Source organism: Akebia trifoliata, chromosome 11 (assembly GCF_017979445.1).
Source record: "Akebia trifoliata isolate Shusen 1 chromosome 11, ASM1797944v1, whole genome shotgun sequence".
NCBI classification, from domain to species: Eukaryota; Viridiplantae; Streptophyta; class Magnoliopsida; order Ranunculales; family Lardizabalaceae; genus Akebia; species Akebia trifoliata.
In genome coordinates, this window is record NC_141385.1 from 43,855,575 (window position 1) to 43,871,310 (window position 15,736).

The 15,736-nt window shown below is 36.0% G+C and overlaps 1 protein-coding gene across 2 annotated transcripts; it reads right to left on the bottom strand.

Moving 5' to 3' along the window:
- Positions 1-5,009: 5,009 nt before the first annotated feature.
- Positions 5,010-14,295, bottom strand: NRPB2 (DNA-directed RNA polymerase family protein). 2 transcript variants are annotated; one of them, XM_086457894.1, is made up of 26 exons: positions 13,934-14,295; positions 13,576-13,797; positions 13,211-13,501; positions 11,825-12,022; positions 10,958-11,022; positions 10,784-10,870; positions 10,578-10,698; positions 10,447-10,491; positions 10,218-10,355; positions 10,024-10,096; positions 9,832-9,908; positions 9,624-9,731; positions 9,412-9,528; positions 8,932-9,087; positions 8,745-8,849; positions 8,439-8,564; positions 8,253-8,330; positions 8,002-8,097; positions 7,791-7,906; positions 7,626-7,695; positions 7,491-7,544; positions 7,259-7,402; positions 6,403-6,702; positions 5,802-6,224; positions 5,530-5,669; positions 5,010-5,439 (listed from the first exon to the last, which is right to left on the bottom strand). In XM_086457894.1, the coding sequence occupies exons 1-25, from the start codon at positions 14,171-14,173 to the stop codon at positions 5,556-5,558; spliced, it is 3,564 nt and encodes a 1,187-aa protein (XP_086314020.1). In that variant the 5' UTR covers positions 14,174-14,295; the 3' UTR covers positions 5,010-5,439; positions 5,530-5,555. The 2 variants fall into 2 exon arrangements, with proteins under 2 accessions (XP_086314020.1, XP_086314019.1); XM_086457893.1 differs by having other exon boundaries at positions 5,010-5,669.
- Between the last annotated feature and the right edge of the window lie 1,441 nt (positions 14,296-15,736).

The following is a 15,736-nucleotide window of genomic DNA, read 5'->3' on the forward strand; positions in this document are numbered from 1 at the left end:
TATGGAATGTGTGTCTTCCCCCTCCTCTATTTTGCTTAATGGGAGTCGCACTAACTTTTTCAAGAGTTATAGGTGTCTAAAACATTATTTCCCGTTCTCATTAACATTTGCAGATAATATAATAGTTTCCCTAGATGCTTACCTGTGCAGCTCAGGTTCCTTAGTGGTATCCTCTGTTATTTTGTCATTCAAAAGAGCAAGGTGTTTGATGTTGTTCATGATCCTAATTGTAATGGCTAGTTCTTCTTATTGACACTTTGGTTTGCCATGTGGGCCTAAACCCACCTTCCTATCTCAGACTTTCTTTGGGGGGCAGCTTATAATTGTAAGGCTACATATCTAGTATTCCTTATCGAAAAGGTGGGCAGGAATTAAACTCTTAGAAGTAGAGGTATATTTCTGAAGGTCATATACTGTCGTGAGTATCCCAATATATTTTTCATCTCCTCTCTCTATGCCTAAAAAGTAAGGAGTTAAAGCTGGATAAATTATGTCATGATTTTTTATGGAATGACAAGAATGGAAAAAAAAAAAAAAAAACTCACCGACTAGGATCATTTTACTTCCCCAAGAAGCAAAGGCGATTGAGCTTAAGTTTAGAGTCATGAACTGAGCTTCGCTAGGTAAATGATTATGGAGATTTAGCATTGAGTATAACAATCTATGGAGAAGAGTTGTTAAGGCCAAGTATGGGAATAATGAGTTTGGATGGGAGAGTGGAGTTGCTCATTCTAATTTTGAGTAGTGTGGAAATTCATTTAAAAATTTGTCCCCCATTCCGCAATAGAATTGTACTCAGCATCTTGGGACTTTAATTTCAAAGAGCCTCTAATGATTGAAAGGGAAAGTCTGCTTCTTGCATCACTAGTCATACTTGCTACAACAAATTATGTTCACATCCCAAATTCTAAAACCAATGGCGTGTCTGTCAATGATGTCTCGAACCATTCTGTTTTGTTCCCATTTCCTGTGTGATATATATGTCAAAGAGTTGTGCTGGAGTGAAACCTTTGATTTCAGAATATCCTTCAAGCCCTCACAAATAACAGACCATTCAGAACAAACCTCTTAGTAATGGCCCCACAAGATCCAGTTTCTTGTTGCTGTGATGATCCCTCTCGTCTTCTGGCCTTCGGCCAAGAGCACAGAGCTAAAGACGGTAGATGATATATCTAGCAGAAGCAACAGAAGAGGAACTTTCAGATATGTTTTGGCAGCCCATTTAACTAAAGGGGCAGAACCTACCCAAAATTATAAGCTTTCTTAGTTTCACAATATTCCTCAACACCAACATGAGGAAGCATTTCCTTTTGAAGTATCTTTTTGGCATACCTGCAAAGGACAAAAGCATTTTGTTCTCCCAAGCATATACATAAATTCACATAGACAGCCTGCATCCTGAAGACATGAACACAACATACTTAATTCTCTTTTCCCTCTTCAAAGCGTTGGCTCCCTAATGTTGATTGCCAAATGAGACCCACCAAATATATATAGTAACAATCAAATGAATGCTCAAATAAAAACTTATGCTCTGATTAAGATTAGAGTTGGATTTAGTCACTTCTACATGGGGGATGGGGGAATTGATCTTGTCGCATGGCATTAAAGAAAAAAACAAATTCATTGCTCAATATGGAACCTTGTTAGCAATATGAAATGCAACAAAAATTTGATACGTGAAAAATTCGAGTTCTATTCGATTTTGGATTGCAAAAATTCGATAAACGGAAAATATACAACATGTGCTTCATACGTGTATTATCTGTTTCATTTCAAAATTTCAAAAATATGATAGTGATGGTGAAGGTGATCATATAGTGGTGATGGTAATAATGATGGTGGTGATAATGAGGGCATTGAGGTTATTCTTCGATTGATTTATAAAAGAAGACCAAAGTCATGTGACAAATCATCAATTTGAAAAACTAAGGTGGAATCACAAATAAATGTAGAGGGACGTGTTCATATTTTTTTTTATTTAAATGAAAGGGACATTTGTCACTTAAAAATGTGAATTCCTCCAAAATTGTGAAGTGTGGACGCTTCAAAGTCGAACTTGTGTTACACGTCACAACTTTCAAGTTTACATTTTACAACATACAACTAGATACGATTACATTTTTTTTTTTTTGACTAGGTTTTATAAAAATTCGTAAAAAACATAAAATTTGTATTAAAAAACGTATTTTATTCTTTTTTATTTTAAAATACGTGAATTAATCAGAATAATTCAATAATCCAAAGAATAATACTTTCATTGAAAAAATCGTGAATTTTTCAAGAATTTTATGGGAGATTGCTAACGAGGGTCAAGAAACAAAGGAATGCACTTTCCTTTTTAGTGACAATTCAACTCATCATTTTCAAAGCATAAATTTAGCTTCGAACTCCATTTTGCTTTTATGATATATATTTTTTCTGCTTTGGCAAGCCGCACGTACCAACCACCCTAGCATGTATTCAACATTTAAATATAGTCACTTTTAAGTGGAGGGGCATATGGGATTCGAAGATGTGACCAAGGAGGCACACCCGGTCACCCTTACCATGCTGTCATATATATGGATTTTGATTCCTTTGAGGAAAAATATACATTCTTGTGATTTGTATCCAAGGGTTAATTAGAAATTGGATTATAGAATCACGAAGCATAATTATTATTTATTTATTTTTGAGTTGGATCAAGGGTTTCAATTGAATGAGTATGGATAAAGAATTCATATATAAAGATAAAAAAGTTTATTTCTAATCGTAACTAGATCTTTAATTTTTTGTTTGTAAGGGGGAGTTTGAAACGAAATAACTATTAAACAATGATTTTGGTTTACTAAAGCCTAATACATTTTGTTTCAGCTCGGTGGAAACATAATTCTTTTCCTTGGGATTCAGAAAAGTCGTATAGATAACGGAAGAAGTAGAAGGAGTTGTTATAATTCCTCTCTTCCAAAGGGATCATCTAGATAGCGAGTTGTTTTTTATGCATTAAAACATACAAGCGGACATTTATGTTATGAGTCGATTTTTTATTTTTTTATTTTTATTTTTTTGAATTTCATTTACGACTTAGATGTAGGAATCTATTCATCTTCCATCAAGGATCCAAATGGAACCAAAGTTTCATGTTCGGTTTTGAATTAGAGATATTAAAAATGATTAATTAGCATCAACCATAACCTCTTGCCTTCCAAGCTAATGATGCGGGTTCGATTCCCTCTATCCACTCCATATATTAATTATATACATGCATCATTAATGTGAATACGCATCTTTATTTCCTAAATTATCTCACATACAATCCAATTCTTTTTTCCGAAAATTTCAAACATGATATATAAATAGAGATAGAAAAGAAAAAAAAAAAGTTGAAATCAAAATTTTCGATTGTTTAATAGATAGGCCCAATACATTGTGTTGAGATATACTTTATAAAAAAACACACACACATAAAAGACTAGTTTGAAAGCTAATCAATGATGACCTTCCATGGATTCGCCTACATAAGTTGCAGCTAAAGTTGCAAAAATAAGAATTTGAATCCCACATGTAAATAATCCAAGGAACATGACATGTTTATGAACCACTGAAGATAATAAGGCTATGTTTGGAGTGAGAGAAGTGGAGAGAAGACAAACTCAATTTCTCTCCTACATGTTTGGATTGACAAGAAAGAACTTCGGATAACTTTGAAATTTTAAAATATCTTAAAAGAGATCTAGGGGCAGAGTTGAAATTATAAAATATTTAAAATGTTTTCTCTCCTCTTCTCTCCACTTTTGGAGAGAGAAAACTCACATTTTTTTCTCTTCTCTTCCCTCCAATTCTTTTCTCTTCTCTCCTCACTTGAGAATCCAAACAAGAGAAATGGAGATAAACTCATTTATTTTCTCTTCTCTTCTCTCCATTTATCTCAATCCAAATATAGCCTAGAAACAAGAAAAACAACTAATTCATCAGCCAATATATTCCCAAAAAGTCGAAAGCTAAGCGATAAGGGTTTTGTGAAATCTTCTAGGATATTAATTGGTAAAAGTATTGGAGTTGGTTGAATGTATTTACCGAAATAACCCAATCCTTTTTTGGTAAGACCCGCATAGAAATATGCCACTGACGTAGGTAAAGCTAAAGCAACAGTAGTATTTATATCATTCGTGGGTGCGGCTAACTCCCCATGAGGTAACTGTATGATTTTTCAAGGTTAAAGAGTCCTTGACCGCGGAAACAAAAACAAATAAAAGTATGATTCTAATAACGGAGGCCCAAGCACCATATCTTCTCCAATCTGAGTTGAAACTGGATAAATTATTTCATGATTTTTTATGAAATGACAAGAATGGCAAAAAGAAATTCAACTTCGTCAACTAGGATCTCGTTTATGTCCCCACAAAACAAAAGGGGTTGAGCTTAAGTTTAGAGTCGAGAACTTGGTTTTGCTGGGTAAATGATTCTAGAGGTTTAGCATTTGAATATAACAGTCTTTGGAGAAGAGTTGTTAAGGACTAGCATGGGAATAATGAGTTTGGATGGGAGAGTGGAATTACTAATTCTAATTTTGAGTATAGATTGTGGAAATTCATTTAAAAAAATTTCCCCAATTCCGCAATAGAATTTGTGCTCAGCTTCCTGGGACCTCAATTTCAAAAAGGCTCTAATGATTGAGAGGTTAAGTCTGCTTCTTCCATCACTAGTCGTATTTTGTTGTTTTAAGATGAAATAAGGTGTTTAGCTTGAGTTAGAGTTGTTGAAGGCTGGTTTGCATTTATTTTTTTTCCATTTCTGTTGTGTTCTCTTATATTTCCTTGCATTTTGTTGGCTGGTCGGCTCAACATCCACTCTTATCTTACAAAAATCTTTTATAAATAAAAAACAAATGTTCATTCTATTTTTCGAAATACTTTCACTTCTATAAAACAGAAAATTTACTCTCTGGGAAAGGAAAGGAAAATTGAATAAAGCTTAACTTCACTCTCCGACTATTCCTTCATGTTGAGAAGACATTAACCCAACACTGCAAAGAAAACAACTGGATGCACTATCAGTTCATTCAGTTTTGCACCATTGACTGTCAGTTAATTACAAATAAACGTTAAATTACACAAATGTGCGAAAACATCAAATATTACACAAGGATTCCACCATTCCATCTGAAACATGTGGACTCTGTAGTACATTGACGACTCCTTGCTATAACAGAAACTGATCTAAGCAAGCCTTTGAATTATACTCCCGTGTTTTTGACACATGAAAACAGTTAAAAAAAAATAATAATAAACAGTCAGAAACAGAAGAAACAGAGGGAGACCTCTTTTACAACCCCCTCCTCCACTCTTCATTCTTTTCTTAAGTATCCTCTCTCAACCGAGCTGAACGGTTGCCGTATCCCTCAATAAGTAATGCTGGCTGCAGTAGATTCATGCCTTTATAAGACAAGTCTACCATCTTCAAGAGGGGAAAACCAGATAAGTCAGGCATGAATAATACATCATCGATTTCTTTCTATTAACCTTTGATTAAAGATGAATGTTAAACCTTTCAAGTTGCTGCATATTTCAGGCTCATTTCTTCTTTTGATCTTTGGATTGTTTCACTTCTTTTGTAAGCATTCTTGGGGCAATTGCCATGGCCATGAGCTCTTGGAAGAGGAGCTTACAGGCATAAGGTATATGTACCTGCATTTAAGCAGAAAGTCAGAAACATCATATCATGAGTCCAACATGATCAAGTCAGAGAAGAGTAGAACCAACTTTTAAATACAAAAAAGCTTCGGATTAATTAGAGGAAGGACGAGCAAACTTTTTTACCTGAACAATGTCAGTCTTATTCTTGCAACCTCTGCACTCGAAGGAATTCTTCTTGAGGTTAGCAATAGCTATCAATCCACAACGTTCACAAACATGAACCCTATAGGCATCACTCTGGTCAAACAACCGTTCTTTGAGGAAGTGTGCAGCACCGTGAGCAATCATGCAATCTCGCTCCATCTCCCCAAATCGCAGACCTCCATCACGGGACCGCCCCTCGGCCGGCTGCCTGGTGAGGATCTGCACTGGACCTCTCCCACGAGAATGGATCTTATCATCAACCATATGCTTCAGTCTCTGGTAGTAAGTAGGACCCAAAAATATCATGGCAGTCAGTTTGCGGCCTGTGTGACCATTGTACATGGTTTCAAATCCACGCATCTGATACCCACATTTGTGAAGGGCTTTGCTGATATTGTCCACCTGAGAAAATCAGAAACAAGATGACTATCAGTTATTTTTATTTATTTTTAATATTCTTGAGAAGTCATACATTTTCTATTCTGATACTTAAAGCATCAGGAATACCATGTTTGGTGTAAAAACCACTTATTTAGTTAAACCACAATGCCTGTAAGAGCTAGGAAATATGATAACTTACTGTGACATCAGTAAAAGGTGTAGCATCTCCCTCCTTCCCCATGTGAGCTGCAACCTTCCCCATGATGCACTCAATAAGCTGACCAATTGTCATTCGAGAAGGAATAGCATGCGGGTTCACGATAATGTCCGGGGTAATTCCTTCGACGGTCCATGGCATATCTTCTTGAGTGTAGGTCATGCCAACAGTTCCCTTTTGACCATGTCTGCTACTGAATTTGTCTCCAATCTGTGGTATCCGAACGGATCTCATCCTTACTTTTACAAACCTCAACCCATCAGCATTTGTTGTCAACAAAACCTGCAAAGGAACCCAAATTGTTTTTTTCTTTTTTTTCTTTTTTTGTTTTTGATAGGAAAAAAATTTATTAAAGAAAAGGAAAATAAAGAAGCTTTATAACATTACTCCAGGCACAGAGACTCCCATCTAAAAATAAACTACTCAAAAAATACCCCTTTAAAAGCCAGATCTAATTTGCTCCAAAAGAAAAGCAGCCTAAGATCTCCAGAACTAACTCGTGAGAACTACTATTGACTCCTTGGAATACCCTTCAGTTTCTCTTCCGCCAAATGGCCCAGCAGAAAAAGGAACCCAAATTGCTGAGCCAATGAAGGGATGTGAAGCACCGATGGTGGTGGCTAGAGGATTGGAAAAGCAGTTATTTCAATTGACATGGAGATCAATCAGCCTCCACGAAATACGGCTCAATATAGAGTTGAATGGTGAAATAGGATTCATGTTACCGATCCCAATATTGGGCAAAGGCGTAGAAGATGATGATGAGTATATTCTAAAAATAATAATAATCTAGTCTCATTACAGAAAGAGAATCTACAGGAGTTATATATTTGTCTACCTGATCCACCATCCCACTCTCACTGTGACGTAAGCTTGTGCTATGATCACGCCGTGTGTATCGTGAAGCTTGTCCTTGGGATTCTTCCTGAGCAATAGGAGTGGTCTTTCCAATAATGACGTCCTCACCTGAGACCCTTGTGCCCTAAATTACAGGAATAATTTTATTTAGATGAGATGAATAATTTTCGAAAGAAACGGTACCAAAATAATAGATTCTCATATAGACTCACAGGAGGTGCCAGACCATCATCGTCCAATTTATCATATGATCCATGTCTCATTCCCTGTAAAACAGAGACTGGGTTTGATGCAAAATTCCCAAAAGAAATAAACAACCAAGAGTCTGACCAAGGTTCAGCACTTACCATAGTATTATCCCTGTTTGGGCGCCCAAAATCCTCTTTAACAAGTGTGCCCATCTTCTTCTCCTCATCTCTGTGGAAGGAATGTTCTCAATAGTACAACTATCCTTAAGAATAAGTAAATTTCAGGAATAGTGGAATAGCCTCATTTAGTACAAATTTATTTACCTGTATGAACGGAAGAACAATGAGCGGAAGAACCCACGGTCTATTGATGATTGGTTCATGATAACAGAATCTTCCTGGTTATAACCAGAATAGCAGGCAATGGCAACGATGGCATTCTTTAACAGAACAGTGGACAGAAGAAAAAAAAAATGTTAGAATCACTTCCAAGGTGAGAAGAAACAAAATGAAGTACACAAAATCAAGAGCTTACAATGCCAGCTGGCAGCTGCCTAAAGTGCAAGTGTTCCATGGCACGAGTTGTAACAAGAGGCTTTTGGGGATAGTACAGAACATAGGCCAATGTATCCTGAGTCAAAAAAGGAAAGAGGAAATGAAAGAATGAGAACCACTGGTGAATCAAAGAAGGCACAAATAACGCAGAGAGCAAATATGTATATACAAAGACACACATTAAAATAAAAAAAATTTAAGGGGAAAAAAAAGAGGAAACCATGTACGCACCATCCTTAACTGGTAGTTAGTGACATAAATCCCCATTGCTTGCTTGCCCATTGCTGACTGGTATGTATTACGAGGGGACTGCATCATATCACCAGCGAAAAATAAGATAGCAAACATGGGAAGAATACCCATTGGTTATATAGGGAATCACTAGCATGCAAAGACTGACTAGCACGGGAAACTTGCCTGGTTATGGTCAGGGAATGGAATAATAGAAGCACAGACACCCAATATCAATGATGGATGGATCTCACAATGGGTGTAAGTTTCTGAATATGCCTCCTCTGGGTTAAACCTAGCACTTATAAGATCCTGTAAAAAAAATTCTTTAGCATGTAAGATATAAACGGTTGGCTGGTATGACTTGCATGCAGGAATCATACATCCCAACATATCAAAGAGAAAAAATAACAAAAAAGAACAAAAAATTCTTGATGATGAAAAGATTGTGAAAATCAGCCAAAAGAAGGGCATTCATTCTTAGGAACTCACATTAATGGTCATTGAAATCATGGTAGTCTCCTCTTCTTCTGTGTCTACATACTCAATAAATCCTTTTGCCACAAGTTCGTGCCAACCACCCTCTTCAGGGGTCTCCTGGAAAAAGAAGAAACAAGGATGACCAAATCATAGAAAATATAATTGCAAGAAATGCCACAATCTCTCAAATAGTACAAACCCTCTGCTGCAATGCTCGAATATCCTTTTTCTTTATCAGCAGCTGTTGTTTCTCCACAATAAACAATGGACGACTGCAGCGTCCATAATCTGTATACAACCGCAATTCTTTCAAACGGATGTCTCGGATAACTCCTACTTCAGTATTAACATCAACCTGTAAAAGCCGCCATAAATCAACCAAGATTACTTATGGAAATACTATTAGCCTTTTCAGGCAAATGATAGCATCATATTAGTGCAAGTTTACAAACAGTAATATTATAAAAGTTGGCAGATCACAATTGCTTTCCACAAGGGCTTGAACATGTTTACTGTTTAGAAGATATGACTAAAACAAAAGTAAATCCACATCATCTGCCAATTGAAAAAAAAAAAAGTACAAAAGTTGTGAACATAAAAGCCAATCTATGTATGAAGGAAGTGTCTGAGGAACTTGCACAATGCACTGCTAACATATGTAAAGACCGGGGATACAGACCTGTCTCCTCAGCTGTCTCAGGGTCTTCACCAAAAGCTCTGGATTACGATGGATGCCAACCCAGCATCCATTGACAAAAATTTTGGTGGCCTGAGGAATAACTGCAGGAGAAATTTCCTACAAAAACAAAGGATAGAGAGAGAGAGAGAGTCAAAGAAGAACCAAGATGAAAAAGATAAAAAAGAAATATAGACAACTTTCAAAATGCGCACCTCAAAATTTTCAGTGCTCCACTCTTCTAAAAATTCCAAAATCGGTCTTGCTGCTGATCCTACTGTTATGTAAACCATCAATGCAAGATTCTTCACAAGTCCACAAGCCTAAGGTAAATTCAGAAAGTAACCATAAATAAATGACCCAAAAGAAAAAGCTCAAAAACACATTCTAGAATTTGTGTGATTGTTTGTGCAAAAAAGTTACTTGTCCTTCTGGTGTCTCTGCAGGACACATCATTCCCCAATGTGAATTATGTAACTGCCTAGGTTTTGCCAATTTCCCTGGTTAGAAAAGAAAGAAGCTTAAATTAGAGCATGAAGACATACTAAAAAAGTACAAAAGTAGCAATGTTACAAAATTAAATACTACATAGAATTATGGATTAAAAAGGTTTACCTTCACGCCCTATGGGAGAGTTCAACCTTCGTAAATGGGACAGGGTAGAAGCGTAAGTTAAGCGATTCAACACCTGCATATTGAATGTTGTTCAGAATCACACTTCAACAAAACAAGAAACATGCATGTTTGAAAAATTCACAAACCAATAAACTTAAAACTGGACAACAATACAATAATTCCCTGACTCCAACCTGTGAAACTCCAGCTCTCGTGCCAGCCGCATTAGCTTGTCCCCAATTTCCAGTGGCAAGAGAATATTTAAGGCCACTTGTAATTGTTTTTGCCTTGATTGCAAATTGCAAGTTGACATCTTTTCCATTATCAACACACTGTTCCATGCACAGAAATAAATCAGTAACAAGAATGAACAAGTAACAAATGATATAACCAACTCAAAATGTGCAGAAGCCCCAGAGGAACCTTTTGAACATAGCCTCTCACATCCCTTGTCAGCTTTCTGAACAGCTGCATTCACAAAAACAACCATAATTATACATGGAATGTGAAACCTTTGATTTCAGAATATCCTTCAAGACTTCAAAATATCAGACCATTCGGAAAAGGCCTCCTAATAAGGGACCTGCAAGATCCAGTCTCTTGTTGCCATAATGATCCCTATCATCTTCTGGCCTTCGGCCAAGCGCACATAGCAAAAGACGGTGGATGATATATCTAGCAGAAGAAACAGATGAGCAACTTTCAGATATGTTTTGGCAGCCATTATGATGCAACCAATACCAAAAGGAGCAGAACCTACCCAAAATAATAAGCTTTCTTAGTTTCACAATATTCCTCCACGCCAACATGAGGAAGCATTTCCTTTTGAAGTATCTCTTTGGCATACCTGAAAGGGAGAAAAGCATATAGTTTTCCTAAGCATACATAAAATCACATAGACAATCTGCATCCCAAATACCTGAACTGAACTTACTTAATCCTCTTTTCTCTCGTCACACCTACGGTGGATCCTCTTTTACCAATGTAGTCTAATGCAACCTACAAAAAGAAGTAGAGACAAGACAACATAAACATTTCCAAGATATCAAAATATATATATATATATATATATATATATTTTTTTTTTTTTTTTTTTTTTTCAAAAAGCAAACGTAACATTTAAATTAAGCTGTTCCACAACCATTGCCCAGAAACAGAAAGGTATCAGCTAGATGTATAAAATACATAAACAATGAGTGTGGTGCAGTGAAAATAGGTTTGTTCCATAAGTGCAATAAAAGGCCTTAATTTTGTGATATAGAGAAATCAAAGGGGAAAACAAGGGCATTTTATTACATAAAACATCCACATCAATGTAAAAAGAAGTTCATACACTAGTAAAAAAAAATATCACTTCTAATAAAATTTAATCCTAATAAACATTAGTCCAAAGTTAATAAAGTGGGAAAGCATAATCTTTATGGAGCCCAATTTAAATTACTTAAAAAATCATAATTAGTGTCAATAGGAGAGTTCAACCTCAACAAGAAAAAAAATTCCCCTTACAAATCTGTTCAATTAACAGCACCAGCAATGACAAACTCTATAGTTGAAAGTACAAAAAAGTAAATCATCACAAACGCCTTATCCCAAAAGTTTAGGGTTGGCTGAAAGAATACCGTTCTAAGTTCTAACATACAATTCCATCCAAAGCCATGGCTTTTGTTAATTCAAGTGTTCTTTTATAATCTCACTACTCCCACTCCACATCCTTTCTTGTCTTCCCTGCCCTCTGTTAGAACCTTCCACTTGCGATTTCCTTCTAATTGCAAATAAAATGAATAAATAAACTCAGACATACCTGTTGGTTTTGAATTACAAATGCTTCTTCCAAGGATGGTCGGAGCAACTCCATCATCTGAGTATCAGCGAAATCGTAGCAAATGTGTTCTAATATATCTTTGTCAGCAACAAACCCTAATGCCCGAAACACAATAATTATCGGTATTTCTGTCCGGATATATGGAAGGGTAGCCCGAATATACTGCCCTGAGGACCCCTGCAATAAAATCAAGAAATAAACCAAAAACAACATAAACATAGAACAAGAGTAGTATAGTAATTCGGTGCAAAACTCAAAACACCAATCATTGCATGGTCACCAAGCTGGAATACAGGCTTAAAACAGCAATAGAAAACTTCAGGAAGACAAAAGGAAAAAGGAGAAAGAAGCAATTAAAAAAAGTGGGGGAATGATAAATATCAAATATATATATATATATATATATATATATATATATATATATATATCTATAGGGTAGTGTTCAGCAGCCAAAACTGAGGGAGCTAAAATGGAGCCAAAGTTTTGTCCTATATGGCTAAATGTTTTGGGAGTAGGCAGAATTTTTTTTTTTTTATAAGAATAGATTTATTAAAAGAGAAAGAGATACAAAATAGAACAAGGGTGGTCAAGGAGACCTACCCCAAAGCAAGAAAGCACCAACACAAACACAACAAATCCCATCTAAAAACAAAATCCTCAAAAAACACACCTTTGACGTCAGGCTACAATTTACACCAAAAGAACATGAGACTTATGATGTTAAGAAGATCTCTATGGTGAGGAGATCATCCTCACAAAAAAACATTCCAGTTCGAAATTTCTAACCCCATCGAAAATGGTTTACAAGTTAACGTTAGAAATTGACAGTCCACGATTCTTCAACTTGTAAACTGGGGTTAAAAGTTTCAAAATGGGCTGATTTTTTGTGAGGAGGGTCTCCTCACCATAGTGTCGTCCTCACAAAAATCAGCTCATTCTGAAACTTCTAGCCCATATAAGACAAAATGCTTTGGCTATCCTATTGGCTCTTGAACCCGACCCGTATATAATATGGAACATTTACTCTAAGTTTCCGATATCTTTTTTAGAAAAAAAAAATACTATCAATGTATCTTTTGAGCAAAATAACTCAATATTGAAAAAAATATATATATATATAATTATGACGTCAAGGCCTTATCATAAAATCCAACATCAAAAAACTTTATGAACTAAATTACAAACCACCATAAGGCCATAAAAATTAATCACAGGCCGACAAAAAATAGGTTCTTCTCAAAACGTAAAAGCCTACTATTTTATAATAATAATAAAAAAAGTCAAGTTTACGCATTTTAAACGAAACTTCTAAAAGAAGAAAAAAAAATGGGGCTTTTTGTTATAATGAATTGTAGTACTACTTACCCCTTTGGCACTAGCCCGTGAAAGCATCCGCACAAACATACTGCTCGGTGGCCTATTTTGAGATTCCGCCATCGACCGGACCTCACCAACATAGGCATACTTGTTGGGCTGCCTCTTCTTAAACACGTAAACATGGTTGGTGCTCATCTTCTCCTGAGCAATCAAAACCTTCTCACTTCCATTGATTATAAAGTAACCACCTTGATCATATGGACACTCTCCAAGCTCTGTCAAATCCTTCTCCGAATTCTGATACAATGTGCAGTAACTCGATCGAAGCATAATTGGAACCTAAAACACAACACATTATAAGCACCCAAAGAAAAATTCAAAAAGACAGTCGATTTAGATTCAAATAGCAATACCTTTCCGATAAACACTTTGGTGAACTCTTGTGTCTCAGTGACTTCTTCACAATCGTGTCCTTTCTTTATAATTCGTTTCGTGACATCAACATACAATGGGGCCGAGTAGGTCAGGTTCCTCAACCTCGCGGCTTTTGGAAACAATGTTGCGGTTTCTCCATCAGACTCTGTCATCATAGGTTTACTCAAGTAAATCTGACCAAAACTGATCTTGTAGATAGTCTGCACCACTCGATCAAAAACAAAACCTTAAGAACCGTAAGAATACTACCCAGAGCATATCTATTAATTGAAAAAATTAAACATAGAAATTCTGGAATCAATTAGAAACCCTAGTAATTCAGCTAAGAAATGAAACCTCGAGGAAATCGGGCTGGCGACCGGGATTATGCTGAGATTCGGGACGGATCTCGATGTCCGCAGATTCATCTACGATTTCCTGCATCGTGTTTTGGATGAATTCGTCGAATGAATCGAGTTGTTGGCGCACGAGACCTTTCTCTTCGAAGTAAGCGCTGATAACCGCCCACGCATCTTCCTGCGTGATGTCCTCTTCATCCTCGTTTACAGAGGGATCGTACTCGTCTCCTCCGTACATTTTTTCCAGAAAGAAACCCTAGTTTTTACAGATAAACTATTGAAAAACCCTAGTGTTCGATCTTCAGAGTTCAGAGAGGTTTCATTTGTTTAGTTCTTGAAAGGTCTCGACTTGACTAGATTGAGGTAAGTTCTTACTTTATAGTGTTTTTGTCTTGGGAAAATTACTTATAAACCCTGGTTGAGGGATTTTTTTCTAAATAAACCCTAAATTTTGGGCGTTTTCTGAATAATCTATTTAGTAAAACCTTTTTATCTTAATGGCCCTCATTGTTGGCGAGCTGACCAAAATTTATTGTTAAATTCGATAATTTTTTTTAAAATGTTGAACTTAATAATAAAAAGTGATGAACTCGATGTTGGTACGTACAATCCACCCATCTTCATTGAAAAATGGACTAAAAACTTGAAATAACAACTTTCCTAGGTGATTTCAAACCAAAGTCATCTTTAATCAATTTTCATCGAAAAATGATTTTTTTTTAAATCCTAATTTTGATATACATATTCAAAACTCCTAAAAATGACTTCTTCTTCTTTTTTAGATCTTTTTCAGTGTAATGGAGTCTTTGAAACTTGATTAGGATGCCGAAAATTCGAAAAAAAAAAAATTGATGCAAAACTATAAGATCAAATAGTTAAGAGATTCAATCGTGAGAAATGCGGTGAATGAGGTTTAGAAATTGGTTAGAAAAAAGAAGTTTTTACTAAACAGACTATTAAAAGAAGTTCTAAAACTTATGAATTAATTAGAAAAAAATTCCTCCGCCAAGGTCCTTTAAATAATTGTCCCTTTTGTCTTTGTCTTCCATGTCATGGTTTTAAAGCCCGGTAATGGTGTCCCATGTCATTTGGTCTAGGAGCCGATTCCAAGTTGATTCATTTGAATCATGTCGTTTTGGACAAGACAAATCGTTGAACCTGATTAAAACTTATATATATTTTGGGGAGCCATTAGTTGCATATCACCCAAACACTTAAAAAATCCCCTTTCACTCCATTTTTATTGCACTATCCAAAATAGAAGAATCGTGATAACCGGACTCGCTTTTTATACTCTATTTGGACTCCCCCTCTCACATAACTCTAGATTCCTTGTTTCAGGATACACAACGACATATATTTGTGATTTTGTATAGTTATGTGGGGGGAAGTTCAAAGAGAGTACTAAAAGGTGAGTTAGATTATGAGGACTCAAAATAGAAAGATTGCATTCTCCATTTGTCATTCACCATTAGAAAACATCGGTAATTATTTTTCATATATGTGTGTGTATGTGTGTGTGTGTGTGTAAGAGCTGGGGTTAAGGAGACCCCACCTGATGGAGGCGAAATCTCTAACTTACATGCAAATAAAATTATATGATATATCATCCAACAAAATATTCATTAAACCTGGAGGTGATGAAGCCTCGCGTTCAAAGATCATAAACTCTAATGATGATGAGCCTAGCCTAACCAAAAAGTTTGAGGCTTCGTTTGCTTCACTCCAAAAAATTCGAACTAACAAGAATGGAACTGAAGAGAGATGTCTTTAATACTCCACACAAGAAGAAAGTACCTCC